Below are 19998 nucleotides of genomic sequence, written 5' to 3'. Positions count from 1 at the left end.
ATAGGCTTCATAAATAATTTTGTAAACTGACTAAAAGGAATACATTCTAAATGTATTCATTTGTCTTGCTCTGATTCAATAAAAATGTAAATACAGAGGAGTAGATCACAAGTGATAATCTGTATGTCGAACCTGGCCCTTTCTTCAACCTCATCAGCTTTATTACCATGCTCAGTTTGCTAAAGAGATGAAGTGAATTTCCAGAATAATCTCTCGCAGATATATTACCAAGACCATCTCCTACCTTGCAACAGATTGAGAAGTTTGACTGACACGCGGTGCTGAGTCATAATTAGTTCAAGCTGCAAATCCATTACCATCCCATTATTTGCAAGTGATTTGGAAGGGCTGTTCTGTTCCACAGCCATGTTCTTTAAATGTTGTCTCTTCACACCCAACTAGTAACAAATACAAATAGACAGAAAAAGGATTAGTATTAATTTGTGTTGTTTTCTTATTTAATTAGTTTATAATCCTAACAAACATTACTTTTAAACATTCAGTAAGAAAGAAATCTGAATAATATATGCGGTTTAGCTGAATTCAGCTGAACATGGAGAGCTAATCTTAGAGATGTATGAGAATTATTGCATACACCATATGTGTGATCTAGGAGTAGCGATAAGCAAAACAGGGAAAAGAAGCATTATATATACACAATACATAAGCAAAAGCATCTCACCGTAACACAGTAATGGTCAATCACAGACAACTCATCTGGTGTACAGCCTCGTGAGCGTGCAAGGCTCATTCCTTTTATTGCCTTTTCTGCAGTTTCATATGCAAAAGTCAATTGTGTGACTGGGTTTTTCTGTAACACATATAAGGATTAAACAATAAAATGGTATAAATATCATTAGTAATTTAGGCAAAAGTTAAACATTTTAACTGGTTATTTTTCATGGAAAAAACTTTTTTTCTTTATATGGAAGGCTTTGAAGTAGAAGTGCCTGGCCAGCTGGAGTATAAACACCATAGTAGGTTTAAACTGGCTGATTATCGAATAATATTCTAAACAAAGTTTGTTGTTGATTATAAGACATAATGACTTTTACAAGAAGGTGATGCAGTTACTTTAAGTTAAGTGCTCTTCAAGCTATGAACAAAAATTAGGGGGGCTTTCCTGCTACTATAAGTGTCAGACTAGATTGCCTGAATACCAGAGGATCTCTCAGGATCATTTCCATCAGCCCTTTCTCATGTCCACCAAATGACTATATGAAACCTATTAAGTGTACTGTGTCTACATCAAATTGTTATGACAGTGAGCCCAAAATATCAGGTTCTATGGTGGCCCCTAGAAGGCCCAGTCTGACACTGGCTGATATATTATATATGGAGTGAACACTTTAAAGCACATGTTTTAGGTCTGTAGACAGAGTCAAAATGCTTGAGATTGTCCTTTTTACCTTTACCCTTAGTGAGTTATAGAGATGTCGCGAACTGTTCGCCGGCGAACTTGTTCGCGCGAACATCGGGTGTTCGCGCTCGCCGGAAGTTCGCGAACGTCGCGCGACGTTCGCCATTTTGGGTTCGCCATTGTTGGCGCTTTTTTTTGCCCTCTCACCCCAGACCAGCAGGTACATGGCAGCCAATCAGGAAGCTCTCCCCTGGACCACTCCCCTTCCCTATAAAAACCGAAGCCCTGCAGCGTTTTTTCACTCTGCCTGTGTGTGCTGAAGAGATAGTGTAGGGAGAGAGCTGCTGCCTGTTAGTGATTTCAGGGACAGTTGAAAGTTTGCTGGCTAGTAATCGTTTTGATACTGCTCTGTTATTGGAGGGACAGAAGTCTGCAGGGGTTTGAGGGACATTTTAGCTTAGGTAGCTTTGCTGGCTAGTAATCTACCTTCTACTGCAGTGCTCTGTATGTAGCTGCAGTGGGCAGCTGTCCTGCTTCTGATCTCATCTGCTGACTGCTGCAATAACAGTAGTCCTTGTAAGGACTGCTTTTATTTATTTTTTTGTTGTTTTACTACTACTACTACTACTACTATAAGAGCCCAGTGCTATTAGTCTAGAAGTGTTGGGGAGTGGGACTGGTGTGCTAATCTGCTGCTCCTAGTAGTTCAGCAGCACCAACTTTAATTTTTTTTTTTAATATTCATTTTTTTTTTATTTTACTTTTTTTATTTTACTACCGCTGTAGTAGTGTATAAGTTGACCTTTTAGGCATTATTTGCCCTGTAGGCATTATTTGCACAGTGTTTTCTTCAACCCGCCATCTAGCTGTGTGACCTTGTTCACATTCTGTCTAAATATCCATAATATTACCGTCTCCAGAAAAAACACCGGAGTGACTTTTTTCAAGCAGCATTCATATATTTTACGTAATCCGTATCCACCGCTGTAGTAGTGTATACGTTGACCTTGTAGGCATTATTTGCACAGTGTTTTCTTCAACCCGCCATCTAGCTGTGTGACCTTGTTCACATTCTGTCTAAATATCCATAATATTACCGTCTCCAGAAAAAACACCGGAGTGACTTTTTTCAAGCAGCCATAATATATTTTACGTAATCCGTATCCACCGCTGTAGTAGTGTATACGTTGACCTTGTAGGCATTATTTGCACAGTGTTTTCTTCAACCCGCCATCTAGCTGTGTGACCTTGTTCACATTCTGTCTAAATATCCATAATATTACCGTCTCCAGAAAAAACACCGGAGTGACTTTTTTCAAGCAGCCATAATATATTTTACGTAATCCGTATCCACCGCTGTAGTAGTGTATACGTTGACCTTGTAGGCATTATTTGCACACTGTTTTCTTCAACCCGCCATCTAGCTGTGTGACCTTGTTCACATTCTGTCTAAATATCCATAATATTACCGTCTCCAGAAAAAACACCGGAGTGACTTTTTTCAAGCAGCCATAATATATTTTACGTAATCCGTATCCACCGCTGTAGTAGTGTATACGTTGACCTTGTAGGCATTATTTGCACACTGTTTTCTTCAACCCGCCATCTAGCTGTGTGACCTTGTTCACATTCTGTCTAAATATCCATAATATTACCGTCTCCAGAAAAAACACCGGAGTGACTTTTTTCAAGCAGCCATAATATATTTTACGTAATCCGTATCCACCGCTGTAGTAGTGTATACGTTGACCTTGTAGGCATTATTTGCACACTGTTTTCTTCAACCCGCCATCTAGCTGTGTGACCTTGTTCACATTCTGTCTAAATATCCATAATATTACCGTCTCCAGAAAAAACACCGGAGTGACTTTTTTCAAGCAGCCATAATATATTTTACGTAATCCGTATCCACCGCTGTAGTAGTGTATACGTTGACCTTGTAGGCATTATTTGCACAGTGTTTTCTTCAACCCGCCATCTAGCTGTGTGACCTTGTTCACATTCTGTCTAAATATCCATAATATTACCGTCTCCAGAAAAAACACCGGAGTGACTTTTTTCAAGCAGCCATAATATATTTTACGTAATCCGTATCCACCGCTGTAGTAGTGTATACGTTGACCTTGTAGGCATTATTTGCACACTGTTTTCTTCAACCCGCCATCTAGCTGTGTGACCTTGTTCACATTCTGTCTAAATATCCATAATATTACCGTCTCCAGAAAAAACACCGGAGTGACTTTTTTCAAGCAGCCATAATATATTTTACGTAATCCGTATCCACCGCTGTAGTAGTGTATACGTTGACCTTGTAGGCATTATTTGCACACTGTTTTCTTCAACCCGCCATCTAGCTGTGTGACCTTGTTCACATTCTGTCTAAATATCCATAATATTACCGTCTCCAGAAAAAACACCGGAGTGACTTTTTTCAAGCAGCCATAATATATTTTACGTAATCCGTATCCACCGCTGTAGTAGTGTATACGTTGACCTTGTAGGCATTATTTGCACACTGTTTTCTTCAACCCGCCATCTAGCTGTGTGTATTATCGTTTCCAGAAAAACCAACTGAGTTTTTGTTGTTGTTGTTGTTTTTTAAAAAATAATGCCAGGCAAAGGCAGGCCGCCACGCAGAGGCCGTGCTAGGGGCCGTGCTGCTATGCAATCCTGTGGCCCTAGCAAATTGCCCAGTTTTAAAAAGCCAATGACCCTGAACTCCCAAAATGCTGAAGAGGTAGTTGACTGGCTTACACAGCACACCCCATCCTCTACCGTTTCTAACTTTACCACAACATCCTCCTCATCCTCCACTGCTATGGCCACCCCACGTAACACTTCCTCCACCACCGGTGCCCCTTCTTCACTGGGGTCAGAGGAGTTATTTTCCCATGAGTTTCTTGAACTGAGTAATGCGCAACCATTATTGCCAGAAGAAGATGAAGGAGATGAGGACCTTACACCAGATTTAATTCTGGCAGAGAACACGACAGAGATGGACATAATGAGTGATGAGGAGGAGGTCCCCGCTGCTGCTTCCTTCTGTGATGTGTCAGAAGAAATTGATGCATCTGAGGAGAATGATGATGAGGAGATTGATGTTTTGTGGGTGCCTAGTAGAAGAGAGCAAGAGGAGGGTAGTTCAGATGGAGAGACGGAGAGTCAGAGAGGCAGTAGGAGAATAAGACTTAGAAGAAGCAGGGAGGACAGCCCGCAGGGATCAGTAGGGCAACAACATGTATCGGCACCTGTGTTCAGCCGGCCAACGCACCCGCCATTGCCGCCAATGCCGCCAACTTCTACTGTTACCGCCAGATCGCACACTTCCAAAAAGTCAGCAGTGTGGGATTTTTTTAATGTGTGTGCCTCTGACAAAAGCATTGTAATTTGCAATGAGTGCAGTCAGAAACTGAGCCTTGGTAAGCCCAACAGCCACATAGGTACAACTTCTATGCGAAGGCACATGAGCGGCAAGCACAAAGCACTTTGGGAGCAACACCTCAAAGGCAACAGGCAAACTAAAAGCCACACTCCTTCTGGTCCAGCATCTTACTGCTCTACCTCTGCTCTCCTTGACCCGTCTGAACCACCCTCCACTCCGCCTTCCACCTTGACCACCTGTTCCCATTCCCAGTCATCTGCCACCAGCCAAGTTTCTGTGAAGGCCATGTTTGAGCGTAAGAAGCCAATGTCTGACTGTCACCCCCTTGCCCGGCGTCTGACAGCTGGCTTGTCTGCACTCTTAGCCCGCCAGCTTTTACCATACCAGCTGGTGGACTCTGAGGCCTTCCGCAAATTTGTAGCAATTGGGACACCGCAGTGGAAGGTACCCAGCCGCAATTTTTTTTCTAAAAAGGGAATACCACACCTGTACCAACATGTGCAGAGCCAAGTTACCGCATCTCTGTCACTTAGTGTTGGGCCAAAGGTCCATATGACTACTGACGCATGGTCCTCCAAGCATGGTCAGGGCAGGTATGTCACCTACACTGCCCACTGGGTGAACTTGGTAATGGCTGGGAAGCAGGGAATGGGTAGCTCAACAACAACAGTGGAGTTGGTGTCACCGCCACGGATTGCACGCGGTTCTGCCACCACCTCTACTCCTCCATCGCTCTCTACCTCGTCTTCTTCTTCTTCTTACTCTGCTGCTGGGTCCTCCTTCTCCTCCTCCACACCTGTGCACCCCCAGCTCCCCCTAGGCTATTCGACGTGCCAGGTACGCCGTTGTCACGCTGTCTTGGGGATGACGTGCCTGGAAAGCAAAAACCATACCGGATCTGTACTCCTGTCATCTCTGCAGTCACAGGCCGATCGGTGGCTGACCCCACACCAACTGCAGATCGGAAAAGTGGTGTGTGACAATGGAAGCAATCTGTTGGCAGCGTTGAGACTAGGCAATTTAACACATGTGCCCTGCATGGCACATGTGTTAAATTTAATAGTCCAACGTTTTGTCTCCAAGTACCCAGGATTCCAGGACGTTCTCACCCAGTCCAGAAAGGTGTCGGCCCATTTCAGACGTTCCTACACAGCCATGGCACGCCTTGCTGACATTCAGCAGCGCTACAACATGCCAGTCAGGCGTTTGATTTCTGACAGCCAGACTCGCTGGAATTCAACGCTCCTTATGTTGGAACGTCTGCTGCAACAACAAAGGGCCGTCAACGAGTACCTTTTTGAACTGGGTGGTAGGACTGGATCTGCACAGCTGGGGATTTTTTTCCCCCGTTACTGGGTGCTTATGCGCGATGCCTGCAGGCTCATGCGACCTTTTGAAGAGGTGACAAATATGGTCAGTCGCACCGAAGGCACCATCAGCGACCTAATACCCTTCGCTTTATTCCTGGAGCGTGCCGTGCGACGAGTGACAGATGAGGCTGTAGACCAGCGTGACGAGGAGCTGGAAGCGCACGATTTCTGGTCGGAATCACCAGAACGAACCCAGGCACCTGCTGCAACGCAGGGAGAGGTGCCAGAAGTGGAGTCAGAGGAGGAAGGTGGCTTTGTGGAGGAGGAGGAGGAGGACCAACAGGAGCAGGCTTCCCAGGGGGCTAGTGGTGACCTTTTGGGGACCCCTGGTCTTGTACGTGGCTGGGGGGAGGAGACCGTGGATGATGCAGTCCTTGATAATGAGGAAGCGGAGATGGATAGCTCTGCATCCAACCTTGTGAGAATGGGGTCTTTCATGCTGTCATGCCTGTTGAAGGACCCCCGTATCAAGAGGCTTAAGGAGAAGGACCTGTACTGGGTCGCAACGCTACTAGACCCTCGGTACAAGCATAAAGTGTCAGAAATGTTACCAACATACCACAAGTCCGAAAAGATGCGGCATTTACAAACCAGCCTGCAAAACATGTTGTACAATGCTTTTAAGGGTGATGTCACTTCAGGAACTCATCAACATTCCAGGGGCAGAGGTGCCAGTAATCCTGCCACGAGCACACCTGCAAGGACAAAGCCCTTTGGCCAGTCTGTAACGTCAGACATGCAAATGTTTTTCTGTCCAAGGCAGCGCCACAACCCTTCTGGATCCACCCTCAAAGAACGCCTCGACCGGCAGGTAGCGGACTACCTGGCATTAACTGCAGATATCGACACTCTGAGGAGCGATGAACCCCTGGACTACTGGGTGCGCAGGCTTGATCTGTGGCCAGAGCTGTCACAATTTGCCATGAACCTCTTGTCTTGCCCAGCCTCAAGTGTGCTCTCAGAAAGGACCTTCAGTGCAGCAGGAGGGATTGTAACTGAGAAGAGAACTCGCCTAGGTCACAAAAGTGTCGATTACCTGACCTTTATTAAAATGAATGAGGGGTGGATCTCGGAGGGTTACTGCACGCCGGAAGACTTGTTCTGACTTCTATGCAGCTGTCCTTCTCTTCAAGCCTCATGACTCCACACACAGCTGTCCTTTAGCGTCCTCCTCCTCCCTCCGCCACCGTTACAAACTAGGGTGTAAACCCTACTGGTTTAATTTTTTCTGGCCTCTGTGCTTCAGTGGCTGCAACCAAAAAAACTGGGCAAACAATGTCTACAAGGTCAACGTATGGCAAAAAATGACTATTTTCAGCATTTATATGGCATATTTTTTCTGGCAACTGTGCTTCAGTGGCTGCGTCCAAAAAAATGCATATTTTCTGCATTTATATGGCATAATTTTTCTGGCCTCTGTGCTTCAGTGGCTGCAACCAAAAAAATGCATATTTTCAGCATTTATATGGCATAATTTTTCTGGCCTCTGTGCTTCAGTGGCTGCAACCAAAAAAATTTATATTTTCAGCATTTATATGGCATAATTTTTCTGGCCTCTGTGCTTCAGTGGCTGCAACCAAAAAAATGCATATTTTCAGCATTTATATGGCATAATTTTTCTGGCCTCTGTGCTTCAGTGGCTGCAACCAAAAAAATGCATATTTTCAGCATTTATATGGCATAATTTTTCTGGCAACTGTGCTTCAGTGGCTGCGACCAAAAAAAATGACTATTTTCAGCATTTATATGGCATATTTTTTCTGGCCTCTGTGCTTCAGTGGCTGCGGCCAAAAAAACTGGGCAAACAATGCCTACAAGGTCAACGACGTTGACCTTGTAGGCATTGTTTGCCCAGTTTTTTTGGCCGCAGCCACTGAAGCACAGAGGCCAGAAAAAATATGCCATATAAATGCTGAAAATAGTCATTTTTTGCCATACGTTGACTCAACGTATATGGCAAAAAATGACTATTTTCAGCATTTATATGGCATATTTTTTCTGGCAACTGTGCTTCAGTGGCTGCAACCAAAAAAACTGGGCAAACAATGTCTACAAGGTCAACGTATGGCGAAAAATGACTATTTTCAGCATTTATATGGCATATTTTTTCTGGCAACTGTGCTTCAGTGGCTGCAACCAAAAAAACTGGGCAAACAATGTCTACAAGGTCAACGTATGGCGAAAAATGACTATTTTCAGCATTTATATGGCATATTTTTTCTGGCAACTGTGCTTCAGTGGCTGCGTCCAAAAAAACTGGGCAAACAATGCCTACAAGGTCAACGTATGGCAGTTGTTTAAAGAGAACAGTAGATTACTAGCCAGCAAAGCTACCTAAGCTAAAATGTCCCTCAAATCCCTGCAGACTTCTGTCCCTCCAATACAGAGCAGTATCAAGCAGATTACTAGCCAGCAAACTTACTATCATCTGTCCCTGAAATCACTAACAGCTCTCCCCCTACACTATCTCTTCCAAGCACACACAGGCAGATTTTTCAGATACATTTTTGCCCTTGATCCCCCTCTGGCATGCCACTGTCCAGGTCGTTGCACCCTTTAAACAACTTTAAAATCATTTTTCTGGCCAGAAATTTTTTTTTTAGATGTTAAAGTTCGCCTTCCCATTGAAGTCTATGGGGTTCGCGAACCGTTCGCGAACCGCTTGCGTTTTTGCGCAAGTTCGCGAATATGTTCGCGAACTTTTTTTCCGACGTTCGCTACATCCCTAGTGAGTTATAAGAGCAGATGAAGAGTCAGAGAGTGATTTGTACCCAGTCTTCCAGGAAGATTGGTGTCAAGCTGTTTACATTAATTAGATGATGCTTGAGTACCTCAATTTTTTTAAACAAAATAACAACACAGATTTTTAGCTGAATTGAGATTGGTGTTTTTACTTGGACCATAGTAGGCCGATGTTACTTTGGCCTTGTGTTTTTGATCCCAAACACAAGGCCAAAGTAATGCTAGAAATGCTAAAATGTATCTTAAACAATAGATCAAAATAACTCATAAGAACAAAGAACATAAGAACAAAAGGTATGAATATCCTACAATTTCCAAGTCAAAGCCCTGATTTCAATCCAGCTAAGAATCTGTGGCACAATATGAAAACTGAAGAGCACAAGTGTCATCTGACTAACTGGAATACCCTAGCACAAATCTGCTTGGAAGAATGGACTAAAACAACTTTTGAACATCATACTAAATTTAAACCAAAAGACGAAAAGCTATTATTGCTGCATAATGTAGAATGTTAACATATATGCAACCGGCATATTTTAAAGGGCTTGGATACTTTTTCAAAGGACTTAAAAGTTCATTTTTATTTTATACCTCTCCATATTGTACCAATGACAAATTGTGCTGATTAACCCACCTCTAGCTGTATTAATTTGGCAGCATATGGACCTTGAGTGGCTGATTCATCATTCACTTTTTCAGTCAATTTTTCTAAGACAAAGCAGGTAAAATATGTTAAAAAAGTATTATCATGACTTTTGTTTAAAATAAAAAAAAAGAAACAATACTCAATGTGTGAATGTGAAACCTGTATATTATTGCAAAATTGTATTACATCAAGCTCTATATGTATTGCAAAAAAACATTCCTCCATCATAATTCACTATACCTCATTCACTATCAAGTGAAACTGATTATTACAGTTATCCAGAAAGCTCCAAATTACAGGAAGGCCATCTCCCCATTTTAACCAAATAATTCTAATTTTTAAAAGTGATTTCACTTTTCTCTGTAATAATAAAACAGAACCTTGTACTTGATAGGAACCAAGCTGCATGGATCCATATTGGTCGCAAAACAATCCGATTAGGTTTATTTAATGCAATATGGTTTTCATAGTAGGACTGGCACAAACCGTACTTCACTCCAATGCTTAATGCAAATTAAAAGTATATTTTATTGAACAAATTATAACTCACATGATGTAGCCTTACGCGTTTCATGCCTTATAGGCACTTAAACATAGGCTGGATATACACAAAGATATTTAAATGAAAATTACATCTTTGTGTATTCAGAAGATGCCCCGCCTATGATTAAGTGCCCATAAGGCACGAAATGTATAAGGCTAAATTTCATATCATTTGAGATGTTTTTTTATAAAATATACTTTTAAATTGCATCAAGCATTGGAGTGAAGTCCGGTTTGCGCCAGTCCTACTAGGAAAAACATATTGCATTTATTGCCTGCAACAAGCTGAAGGTCTGGGGCTTGTGCACCTGGATCCCCAACCTTCTTAGTAAGTCAACTACTTGAGATTCGTTTGTATTTGGTTAATAGGTTTATTTAATGTTTAAATGATTTTTAGCTTATGGTATGGTGATCCAAATTACAGAAAGACCCGGAAAACCCCAGGTCCCATGCATTCTGGATAAAAGATCCAATACCTGTACTAAGTTAGAACAGTTATTTTGCCTTTGACATATTATGATATCTTAGTAGAAACTGTAAATGTCAATTCTACAGAACTAGACACATAGTTTTTAACAATCCACACAACATTGCCTTGTTGTAGACACTAGGTCAGAATAACCTGTCAGATTCACAGCAAATACATGAAATTAGTCTAATTTCCAACAGTTGACTTCACAATATGGCCTTGGAGTCTTAATCTGCAAATATCTGACAGCTGCAACTGATGAAATAAATACATTAACAAAACACTTGCTTGAGGTGGTAAATCCATAAAATTGTCTTTAAAATACTGATTTCCTGCAAGCTGATGGCACACATATTTCAAGTCAAAAGTCACACTGGATATAAGGGATAATACATGTTGTGTAGGTTGAACATAGCAACACATATCTATGCCCTTTTTATACTTTGAATATTGGGTAAATGATGAGAATAGAATTTTTCCATTTTGATGATGCCATTTTGAATCTCAGCTTTATGTGGTAGTCATTTTCCAGACATTGAGGATTGTGTAAAAAAAAACATTATTTTAAAAGACTATTATAATATAAAAGTACCAAGAATATGAATTTCTCCAAAAACTCAGGAAAAGGATTTTTCTTACTACGTGTCAATTTCTGTTGGTAGTTTTCAAAATTTTTAAGAATTTTTGAAGGCCTAAGATAAATAAAACCATTTTGGAGGCAGACCTACCCTACGTAAAATGTAATGTCTAATTTAGTGCCTTGCTGAACCGAATTTGAATTATTGCAATCATGTGACATTTCAACACACAAAGTTACAATTTCTTTTTCCTGTACTGCACAAGTGGTTCTTTTAATCTTTCCTTGCACTAATTTGCATGTGCAATTTAGGATTCAGGTTTGTTTTGGGATTTTTAAATCTTAAAATATAGTTATGGGACCTATTATCCAGAACACTCGGGACCTGGTGTTTTCCAGATAACGGATCTTTCTGTAATTTAGGTCTTCATACCTTCAATGTACTAGAAAATCATGTAAACATTAGCTCAGGTTTGCCCAAAAGGTAGATCAGGATCTACCAGATCGGGATCTATCAGTAGACCATAGCTGGTGATCGGTAGATCTCAAGACACTGTCAACAAACAGCTTGTCTAAATCACCATTCTGTTTCATGCTTTTCATTCAGATATTTATTATGCTAACATTACAAAAGAAATAGTTTTTTCCTAAAAATAGCAATATAAATCAATATAATATTTAAGTAATATTTTCCATGGAACAGAATGCTAACAATGCTTTTATGTATGTAGATCATAATGGGACAACATCACTAAAAGTAGACCTCGCATTAGTAAAGTATGGGCACTCCTGCATTAGATAATCCCAATAAAATGATTTTACTTCCAATAAGGATTCATTATTTTTCTGTATGGATCAAGTACAAGGTACTGTTTATTATTATTTCACAGAGAAAAAAGAAATTATTTTTAAATGTGGATTTTTTGATTATAATGGTGTTTATAAGGGAGATGATCTTTCTGTAATTCAGAGCTTTCTGGATAATGAGTTTCTAGAAAACGGGTCCCATACCTGTAGTGGATTAGGTGCATCCCTACTAAAAACTAAAGGTTGGCTGTATATTTTTGCATCACTGTTAATAAATAAAATATATAACAAATAATATAAATGGAGTTCACTTATCATCCAAGTCATTTTGTATTTTAAGATGATTCTGATTCAATATTTTGAAGGTGAGATTGTCGTTATTCTCATATGTGACATTCTGTTCTGGTATCCAGTACATTTAGACATTTATTGAAAGATGTGTAAGATAAAGGGATTCCATTCAGGAATGATAATTCTAAAACAGATTGTTCTAGTACTGGGTGAATGGCAATTATTGTTTGTAAATGTGGAATTTTAATTATATATTGGCTAAATCTGTAGCTTTCAGGAACCCGGCACAGCTGCAGGGCCATAGGTTGGGTTAAATGTGTTCCATAGCAGAAATATATTATATTAAAAACCTGGGTAAAGGTCCAGTACCCATAGCAACCATCAACAGCCAAGTGACTTTACTGATCAAATGCAGTTAGAATTATGAACAGAAACATCTAATTGGTTCCACTGGAAAGACTCGCTGAATAAAGCTGGCTCTCACAAGACATTCTCTACTCAAATGTCTGTGAATATAATAAAAACATGAACTTGCAAACTGTAGTATGTAAATATTATATAAAATATTCCCATTAATAATGACATTTCTTATAATAAAAATAATAAAATCATTATTTGGACTTTCTCCAAAGGGAGGTGTTCACCAAAACACAGAAATTAAGAACTGGCTTAAAGGAAAACTATACCCCCAAAATGAACACTTAAGCAACAGATAGTTCATATCATATTAAGTGGCATATTAAAGAATCTTACCAAACTGGAATATATATTTAAGTAAATCTTGCCCTTTTACATCTCTCACCTTGAGCCACCATTTTGTGATGGTTTCTGTGCTGTCTCAGAGATCACCTGACCAGAAATACTTCAACTCTAACTGTAACAGGAAGAAGTGTGGAAGCAAAAGACACAACTCTGTCTGTTAATTGGCTCATGTGACCTAACATGTATGGTTTGTTGGTATGTTTGTGAGTACAGTGAATCCTACGATCCCAGGGGGCGGCCCTTATTTTTTAAAATGGCAATTTTCTATTTATGATTACCCAATGGCACATACTACTAGAAAAGTATATTATTATGAAAATGGTTTATTTACATGAAGCAGGATTTTACATATGAGCTGTTTTATGCAATATCTTTTTATAGAGACCTACATTGTTTGGGGGGTATAGTTTTCCTTTAATAACATGTAGCTATCCCCAGCAGCAACATTTTTAGGCTTGCCCATCCTAGATAAAAATTGGGGGGGGGGGTTTTGGTTTTTTTTTACATATATAGTCATAACCACTACTTGGCACTATTTACTCCTAAGGTCTCAATGAGCTGCAAGGTTTGCGCTCTCTAATTTGTTAGTGTGATCTGGATGATATGGACTGGGCACAGAACTATGAATTGTAGGGGTATAATCTTGTCAAATTCAAAACACAATTTAGCTAAAGGAATTGCTTCCTTAGTGAATAAGTGCTTGCCGATATTTGTGAGTCGGAATGTGCTCTTGGCTTTATATATCAAATATTAATGCCCCGTTCTATACTACATAACACATGTAATGTACATAAATACATTTGTGCCAACACTGAATGAAAACACTTTCTTACCTGGTTTCTTGACATATTTGATTATGCAATCAGCGATGCCTTCAGCAATCCCAGCTAATTTTAATGCAGCTTCCGCCATGATGACAGAGTCAGTGTCTATTATACTGCAAAGCTGCATTACTTCATAGATAAGACAAAGAATATATATCCACTGTAGATAATGGAAAATGGTTATTAAAAGATTGCCAAGTGCATGTATAAAATCTATTATCTGGAAACCTGTTATCCAGAAAGCTCTGAACTACAGAAAGGTGATCTCCCATATACTCCATTTTCATCCAATTATTAAAAACTTTAAAACATATTTCCCTTTTCTCTGTAATAAAACAACAGTACCCTCTACTTGATCCAAACTAAAGATATAATTTATTCGTATTGGAAGCAAAACAGTCATATTGGGTTTATTTAATGACTTAAAGTATGGGGATCCAAAAATGTTCTCACTAGAAAACTCAAATTTTTAGAGGGGAAAAAAATCTAGATTTTTTCATGATTTATTATACCCTGATGCTGCAAAAATTCAGAATCCGAAAATCTGCCATCTCAGAACTGTCGAAGTCCTGTATAAGTCAATGTGAGAGGCACCTATTTCACTTTGAAGTTTTCTTGGTCTGCGCTGAGTTTAGTCCGAAAACCTAACTTTTTTTTTTGGTGTTTTTGGCCAAAAACTTGAAAAAAATCATGCTTTTTGAGAAAAAGCCCAAGAAATTAGAGCTATTCGAGTTTTCGCTTGATTTTATCTAGTTTGTTCACGAACTGATTAAATCTAGTTTTTTTTATTAATAAATAAGCTAAAATTGGGCATGGGAGTTAGGTCAAGCTTTTTTTTATTGGGACAATGAGATAAATTTGGATTTTAGTAAATAACCCCCTTAAATTCTGCAAAATACCATTGCATTTTGGGATTGTGTGTAAATTTTGCACATTGCTTTGTAAATGAACCCTATTGAGTAGAACTGTTAATACTTGAAGAATATGCAATTTGGCTTTATTGAACTTTACTAACTAATCACAGAAGATGAACATTCACTTAAAGTGATACTGACACTAAAGAACTACTTAAATATGAATGTACATTAAAAGTTACCTATAGGGCATGTTGATTGTTTTTCACTGAGAGGTTTGTTTTTGTAAACAATTGTTAGTTGAAGTTTCTAAACCTGACTGTTTTGCCAACCTGACTGTCCCATCTCAGCCTGTCGGTTAAAGTTTCTAATGCTATTGAACTCCTGTTGTATAAATATGGCAGCCCCCACATACAGGAATGTGGGGCACCAGACAGGTAATGTAAAAGCATTGTGCAAACACTTTATGGCAAAAGTATTTCAAAGGCAATATTATGATAGATTTAAAAAAAGAGTTTAATTTCTGACATTAGTGTCTCTTTAAGCACAGCATGAAGCCAAAAGAAAGCAGAGTACCTTGCTGTTCACTTCACATTTGTGGATGAATTTGGGACCATCAGCTGCTTGGATTCTCTGGAGTGCAAATTTGCATTTTTGCCACAGGAACAAGATGACATCAACGATAATTTCTCTGTCAGGCTGAATACCCTGGGTATAAAGAGAGATATATATATATATATATATACAAATTAATAGAAATTTACCCCAGCACTCCAACATATAGCCCCCTGGGAAACCTATTTTTGCACAACTGAACTGTAACTAACACAAAAAAAAGACACTTTTAGTTACAAAGTTTGTACAAAGCATGCATAAGCTGACGCGCCCCGTCAAGGCAGTGTCCGTGCGTCAGTCCTATCCTAAGTGAAAAAAGTATTATCTTTGGGGGGAGAAAGATCATACCTGCTTTTCTCTTTGTCTAGCATGATCTCTTCCAAAGACACCATTAAGCGGGGGTTGGGAGAGCAAGCATCAAGGAGAGCGCCACCTCCCCATATATAATATAATTAAATCAAAAAAATGCAGCTCAATCCCTTTTTATTGGGTGCACATGGGTACGGCTTGATATACAAATTAATAGAAATTTACCCCAGCACTCCAACATATAGCCCCCTGGGAAACCTATTTTTGCACAACTGAACTGTAACTAACACAAAAAAAAGACACTTTTCGCTTTTTAACAACAAAAGAAGTTGAAAATTATATGGAAAGCTATGGGGTGCTTTGCAATCATGTGTATATGATCAATACAGAGGGTGGGGAACAGGCCCAGAGTGGCAATCTGTGGGTTCTGGGAAATGCAAGAGGGGCTACTGTAAGATACCATAGAAAATCAGTATTTAGTTGGGCTGTTTGATCCTGTGTACTTGGAATGCAAGTGCATATTTTGACTCCAGTTCAGACCTGGTTGGGAATATAATATGTCTCATCACATTCTGCTGTTTCTGCTTGTGAATGGGAATTTCCAAATGCAGATGAGCTAATATGAAGAGGCCTGATAACTAATATGGTACAAAATATTGAAAGAATTAAGCATAAACCCATATGCGATCACAGCTAGAAAACTCTGCATTTGTCGCAATTATATGTATATTGGTTTTATGTGTATAGTATTTGAAGTATAAGTCAGGAATCACCTATATGGCATTCTGTAGCCCTTGTGAAGTGATGATTGCTGAGAATGCTGGCAGCTGGCAGAGCAGCTAGCCATCAATTACCTGCAATGTCCTTTATAAACTGGACCCATGATAGCTAAGAACTTGAATCTGGAACGGCCCCACATGCTCTGCCCTTGGATTTGTGCACTTTTCTCACTAAGACATAGACAGAGCCTTCCTTCTTTATCATACCATCATTCTCACTGAGCTTTCTGCTTTCAAACACTCCCTAGGGACCCATCATTTTAAAGAAGCCAATCCAAAATGTCAAACTCCTTATCCTATAATACAACCCTATCAATAATACCCTCTGGTTTATTGTCTTTACTTCTCATAGTGAGTTCTAAGCTCCTACAAATATGGCCCTTCACCTTTATTGATCTGTGTCTATATTTCTATTTATTAAATTTCGTGTTTGTACAGTGCTGAATTTCTTCCAACACAGGAAAGTGGATGCAACCTAATTACCTGAAATCCCACAGACAACAGTAATGAATGGCCTTACTCAGGCTGCCAGAAAAACAGACAACTTAAAGGAGAATTCAACCCATTTGTAAATAAATGAGTACCCCCCCCCCACCCCAAGTAGATTCTGCCAGCAGAGTTCCACGCATCCATCTTCCGGGTCCACAGTAAACTGACTGAGAGATTGACAATTTCCATGTAATTCCGCGCATACGCAGTTGTTGCAAACCAGCAAACTGCTCCAACTGCGCATGCGCAGAAATTCCGATCTCCCTGTCAGCTTACAGAGGACGGAGAAGATGGTAAGTATGGGGCATTTCCCCAGGGGGGGGGCAGTTAGCCTGGGGGGAGGAAGGAGGGAGGTCTACCTGGGGTGGGGGGTACTCGGTTTTTTACAAATGGGTTGAATTCTCCTTTAAAGGAGGCATAAAACTTCTATAACTTTTGCAGGACGACAACTCTCGGTGTGCTTCAATATATTATCCTAGGTTCCAGCATGCTAGGAGCAGTAGTGCAACAACATCAGGGGCGGAAGCAGAATATTTTTGCCTTCTTTGAAGCATTTGGAATTGCAATGAATATGAAAACCCCACCAGCAAATTCTCTATAATGCTACAAGTGGCAATTTCAATTTCTTAGGACAGTGGCACATTAGACTACTTAGAGCACTTTAAGCACAGTGGCGTTTGGTAATCTGACAACACAGCTCCAAAGAAGACCACCATACTCTTTGTGACTGTGATTTATTGTCTTTTAGTGTTGTAACATACATTACCAATGACTGTTTTAGACAACTTGTTTTAGCTCTTGTAAAACACAGCAGTTAAATGGCCCTGAAGCAGCCCTTTATGGCATTTGTCCTAAGACTATCTTCCACTTTTCTCCTTACATCAAGACTACTTAAAGAAATACAAATAAATCTCCTTTAGGAGCTGTATATGAATTATTTAAAATCCATTGTTAAAGTTATTGTTATTTATATTATATATATTGAATATATCAAAGGGTATTATGAGCAGCCAAGTTTAGCCAGCAGAACTCTTTTAGGGACGCCTATGAAATGATTAGTGCATATTTGAACCACGGTTAAAGAACTGGGGATACCTTAGAGCAGTAAATTGAGTGAAACTAATATTAATAAACTGATAAAGCTGATAATTAAAACTGTACCTGTAAAGAACTGCAAACAGAGACAAACACAGTTTCTGCCAGTGTCATATGATCATCTTGAGCTCTGTCTTGTGTAGAGTCCCCTGTAATAATTAAAACAAAAGTAAGCTAGAATCTCTAGCAGTATTTAAGGTATGTAAGAGCTGCAAAAAAAACATTAAATGAATATAAATGTTTTTTTAATGCAGAGAAAAATAATATCAAATGGCAAAAATTTAATTTGAATTGAATCCTTCTTAATAAAAAGGTAAAGCTGGGAAAAATTAAACATTATTAAAACCAGCAATAACAATCACTTTTGTTGCGTTATCTAACAGTGCCACCTGCTGGGTACAATATATATATATTTCAGGCCATAAATGATTTCTTTTCTCTGAAGACAAGAAGGGGTACTTTAGTGTACAAACTGTAATTTTCAGACACAAATCACCACATTTTAGCCCCTCCCAATACTGTCCTCTGTCATAGTGTCCAATTTGCTGCACATGCCTACTTATGTGCATGACATGCACGGTGCAGTGCATCTCGGCACAACATCTGCCTTGACCAGGGTGCAAGGACAGGGTGCATTGCACTTGAGGAAAGCATGATTGGTTGCTGTGTGCATCCTTTAGGTAGAATCTCCTTTTTCTAGCACAAATTTCTAGGCCAATGTGTGGAGGGCTCCATTACGGTGGAAGCATCCTGCACTGTTGGTAAAAATTATGGCAAATTGCCCTAATTTTGCACTGCTTTAGTAATAAGCCCTAAAAATCAGAATATAATAGGTTACATTTACTTAATGTCAGAAATGAACACATTAAATTAGGGATGCACCGAATCCAGGATTCGGTTCGGGATTCGGCCTTTTTCAGCAAGATTCGGATTCGGCCGAATCCTTCTGCCCGGCCGAACCGAATCCTAATTTGCATATGCAAATTACGAGAGGGGAGGGAAATCATGTGACTTTTTGAAGCAAAACAGGGAAGTAAAAAATGTTTTCCCCTTCCCACCCCTAATTTGCATATGCAAATTCGGTATTCGGCCAATTCCTTCACGAAGGATTTGGGGGTTCGGCCAAATCCAAAATAGTGGATTCGGTGCATTCCTACATTAAGTTGCCTCATGTTAAGGTGGACATATACTTTAAGATTCAATGCTGTCCTCGATCGGACAGAAAGATTGAGATCTGGATGATTTTTGGCCAGATTTGGATTGGCGAGGCCTATCGGAGGGCCCCATACACATGCAGATAAGCTGCCAAATCAGTCTAAAGGACCAGAATCGGCAGCTTAAATCTGCCCGTGTATGGCCACCTTTTATCTTCTTCATTAAAAAAAAAGATAAATACATATATATATGTCCATAATTAAACTCTGAGTTAGTAGATGTTTACCGCTGTTTTTGTGATTGCAAAATAAACATCCAGTAATTTCAGTAGGAGATCTGTTGACTCTGAATATCTGAGACAAATTCACTGTGTGTGACTTATAAGAGTAAATATGATAAACTGGGAGTTTTACATAAACAGGAGTAAAACTGGCTCCAACTCTAGTAACAAACAACAAATCAGCTTTTATATAGCAGACCAGTATATGCTGCCTGCTATGAGTTACTAGGCCTAAAGCGAATGTTGCATCTCATATTATTAAATTATGCTAGAGGTTTTCATTGAAAGTCTTTCTTTGGTCATTTTGTGTAAGTGAAATTTAATGTAAGTGCAGTGTTAGTTACCTCAAACATATAAATATAAAATATTAAGTGTGTCTTGGAAAACAGGGTTTGGTAAACCGACATGTTTTCAATGGTATATATAGCTTACCATGCAAATCTATTAAATGCACTATTGCCAGTGAGATGGATTTTTTTAGTATTTTCATGCTTCTTTCTTCGCTCTGGAGATGGCGTTTTTGCTTTTTCCCTGACAACAATGGTTCAGCTGCAATAAGGATGTTAAGATTCATTTTTTCTTCTTTCCATTTTGTATTATCCTGAGCCTACAACAAGAATTTAGATACAAAGAAACGATGTGTGAGTAA

The 19998-nt window shown here is 39.6% G+C and overlaps 1 protein-coding gene across 3 annotated transcripts in view; it reads right to left on the bottom strand.

Annotated features, from left to right (window-relative positions):
* The window catches only part of LOC108711037 (cilia- and flagella-associated protein 54), a 141664-nt gene that overhangs the window by 98519 nt on the left and 23147 nt on the right, over positions 1-19998 (bottom strand). For all 3 annotated transcript variants that reach the window (XM_018252356.2, XM_018252357.2, XM_018252358.2), the window contains 7 exons: positions 19782-19956; positions 17981-18063; positions 15204-15335; positions 13783-13933; positions 9489-9562; positions 683-811; positions 245-398 (listed from right to left, as the gene is read on the bottom strand). In XM_018252356.2, the coding sequence (XP_018107845.1) occupies positions 245-398; positions 683-811; positions 9489-9562; positions 13783-13933; positions 15204-15335; positions 17981-18063; positions 19782-19956 (898 nt within the window). The remainder of the gene's footprint in view (positions 1-244; positions 399-682; positions 812-9488; positions 9563-13782; positions 13934-15203; positions 15336-17980; positions 18064-19781; positions 19957-19998) is intronic.

This window comes from Xenopus laevis, chromosome 3L (genome assembly GCF_017654675.1).
Source record: "Xenopus laevis strain J_2021 chromosome 3L, Xenopus_laevis_v10.1, whole genome shotgun sequence".
NCBI lineage: Eukaryota > Metazoa > Chordata > Amphibia > Anura > Pipidae > Xenopus > Xenopus laevis.
This window is presented reverse-complemented; position numbering and strand designations above follow the sequence as displayed.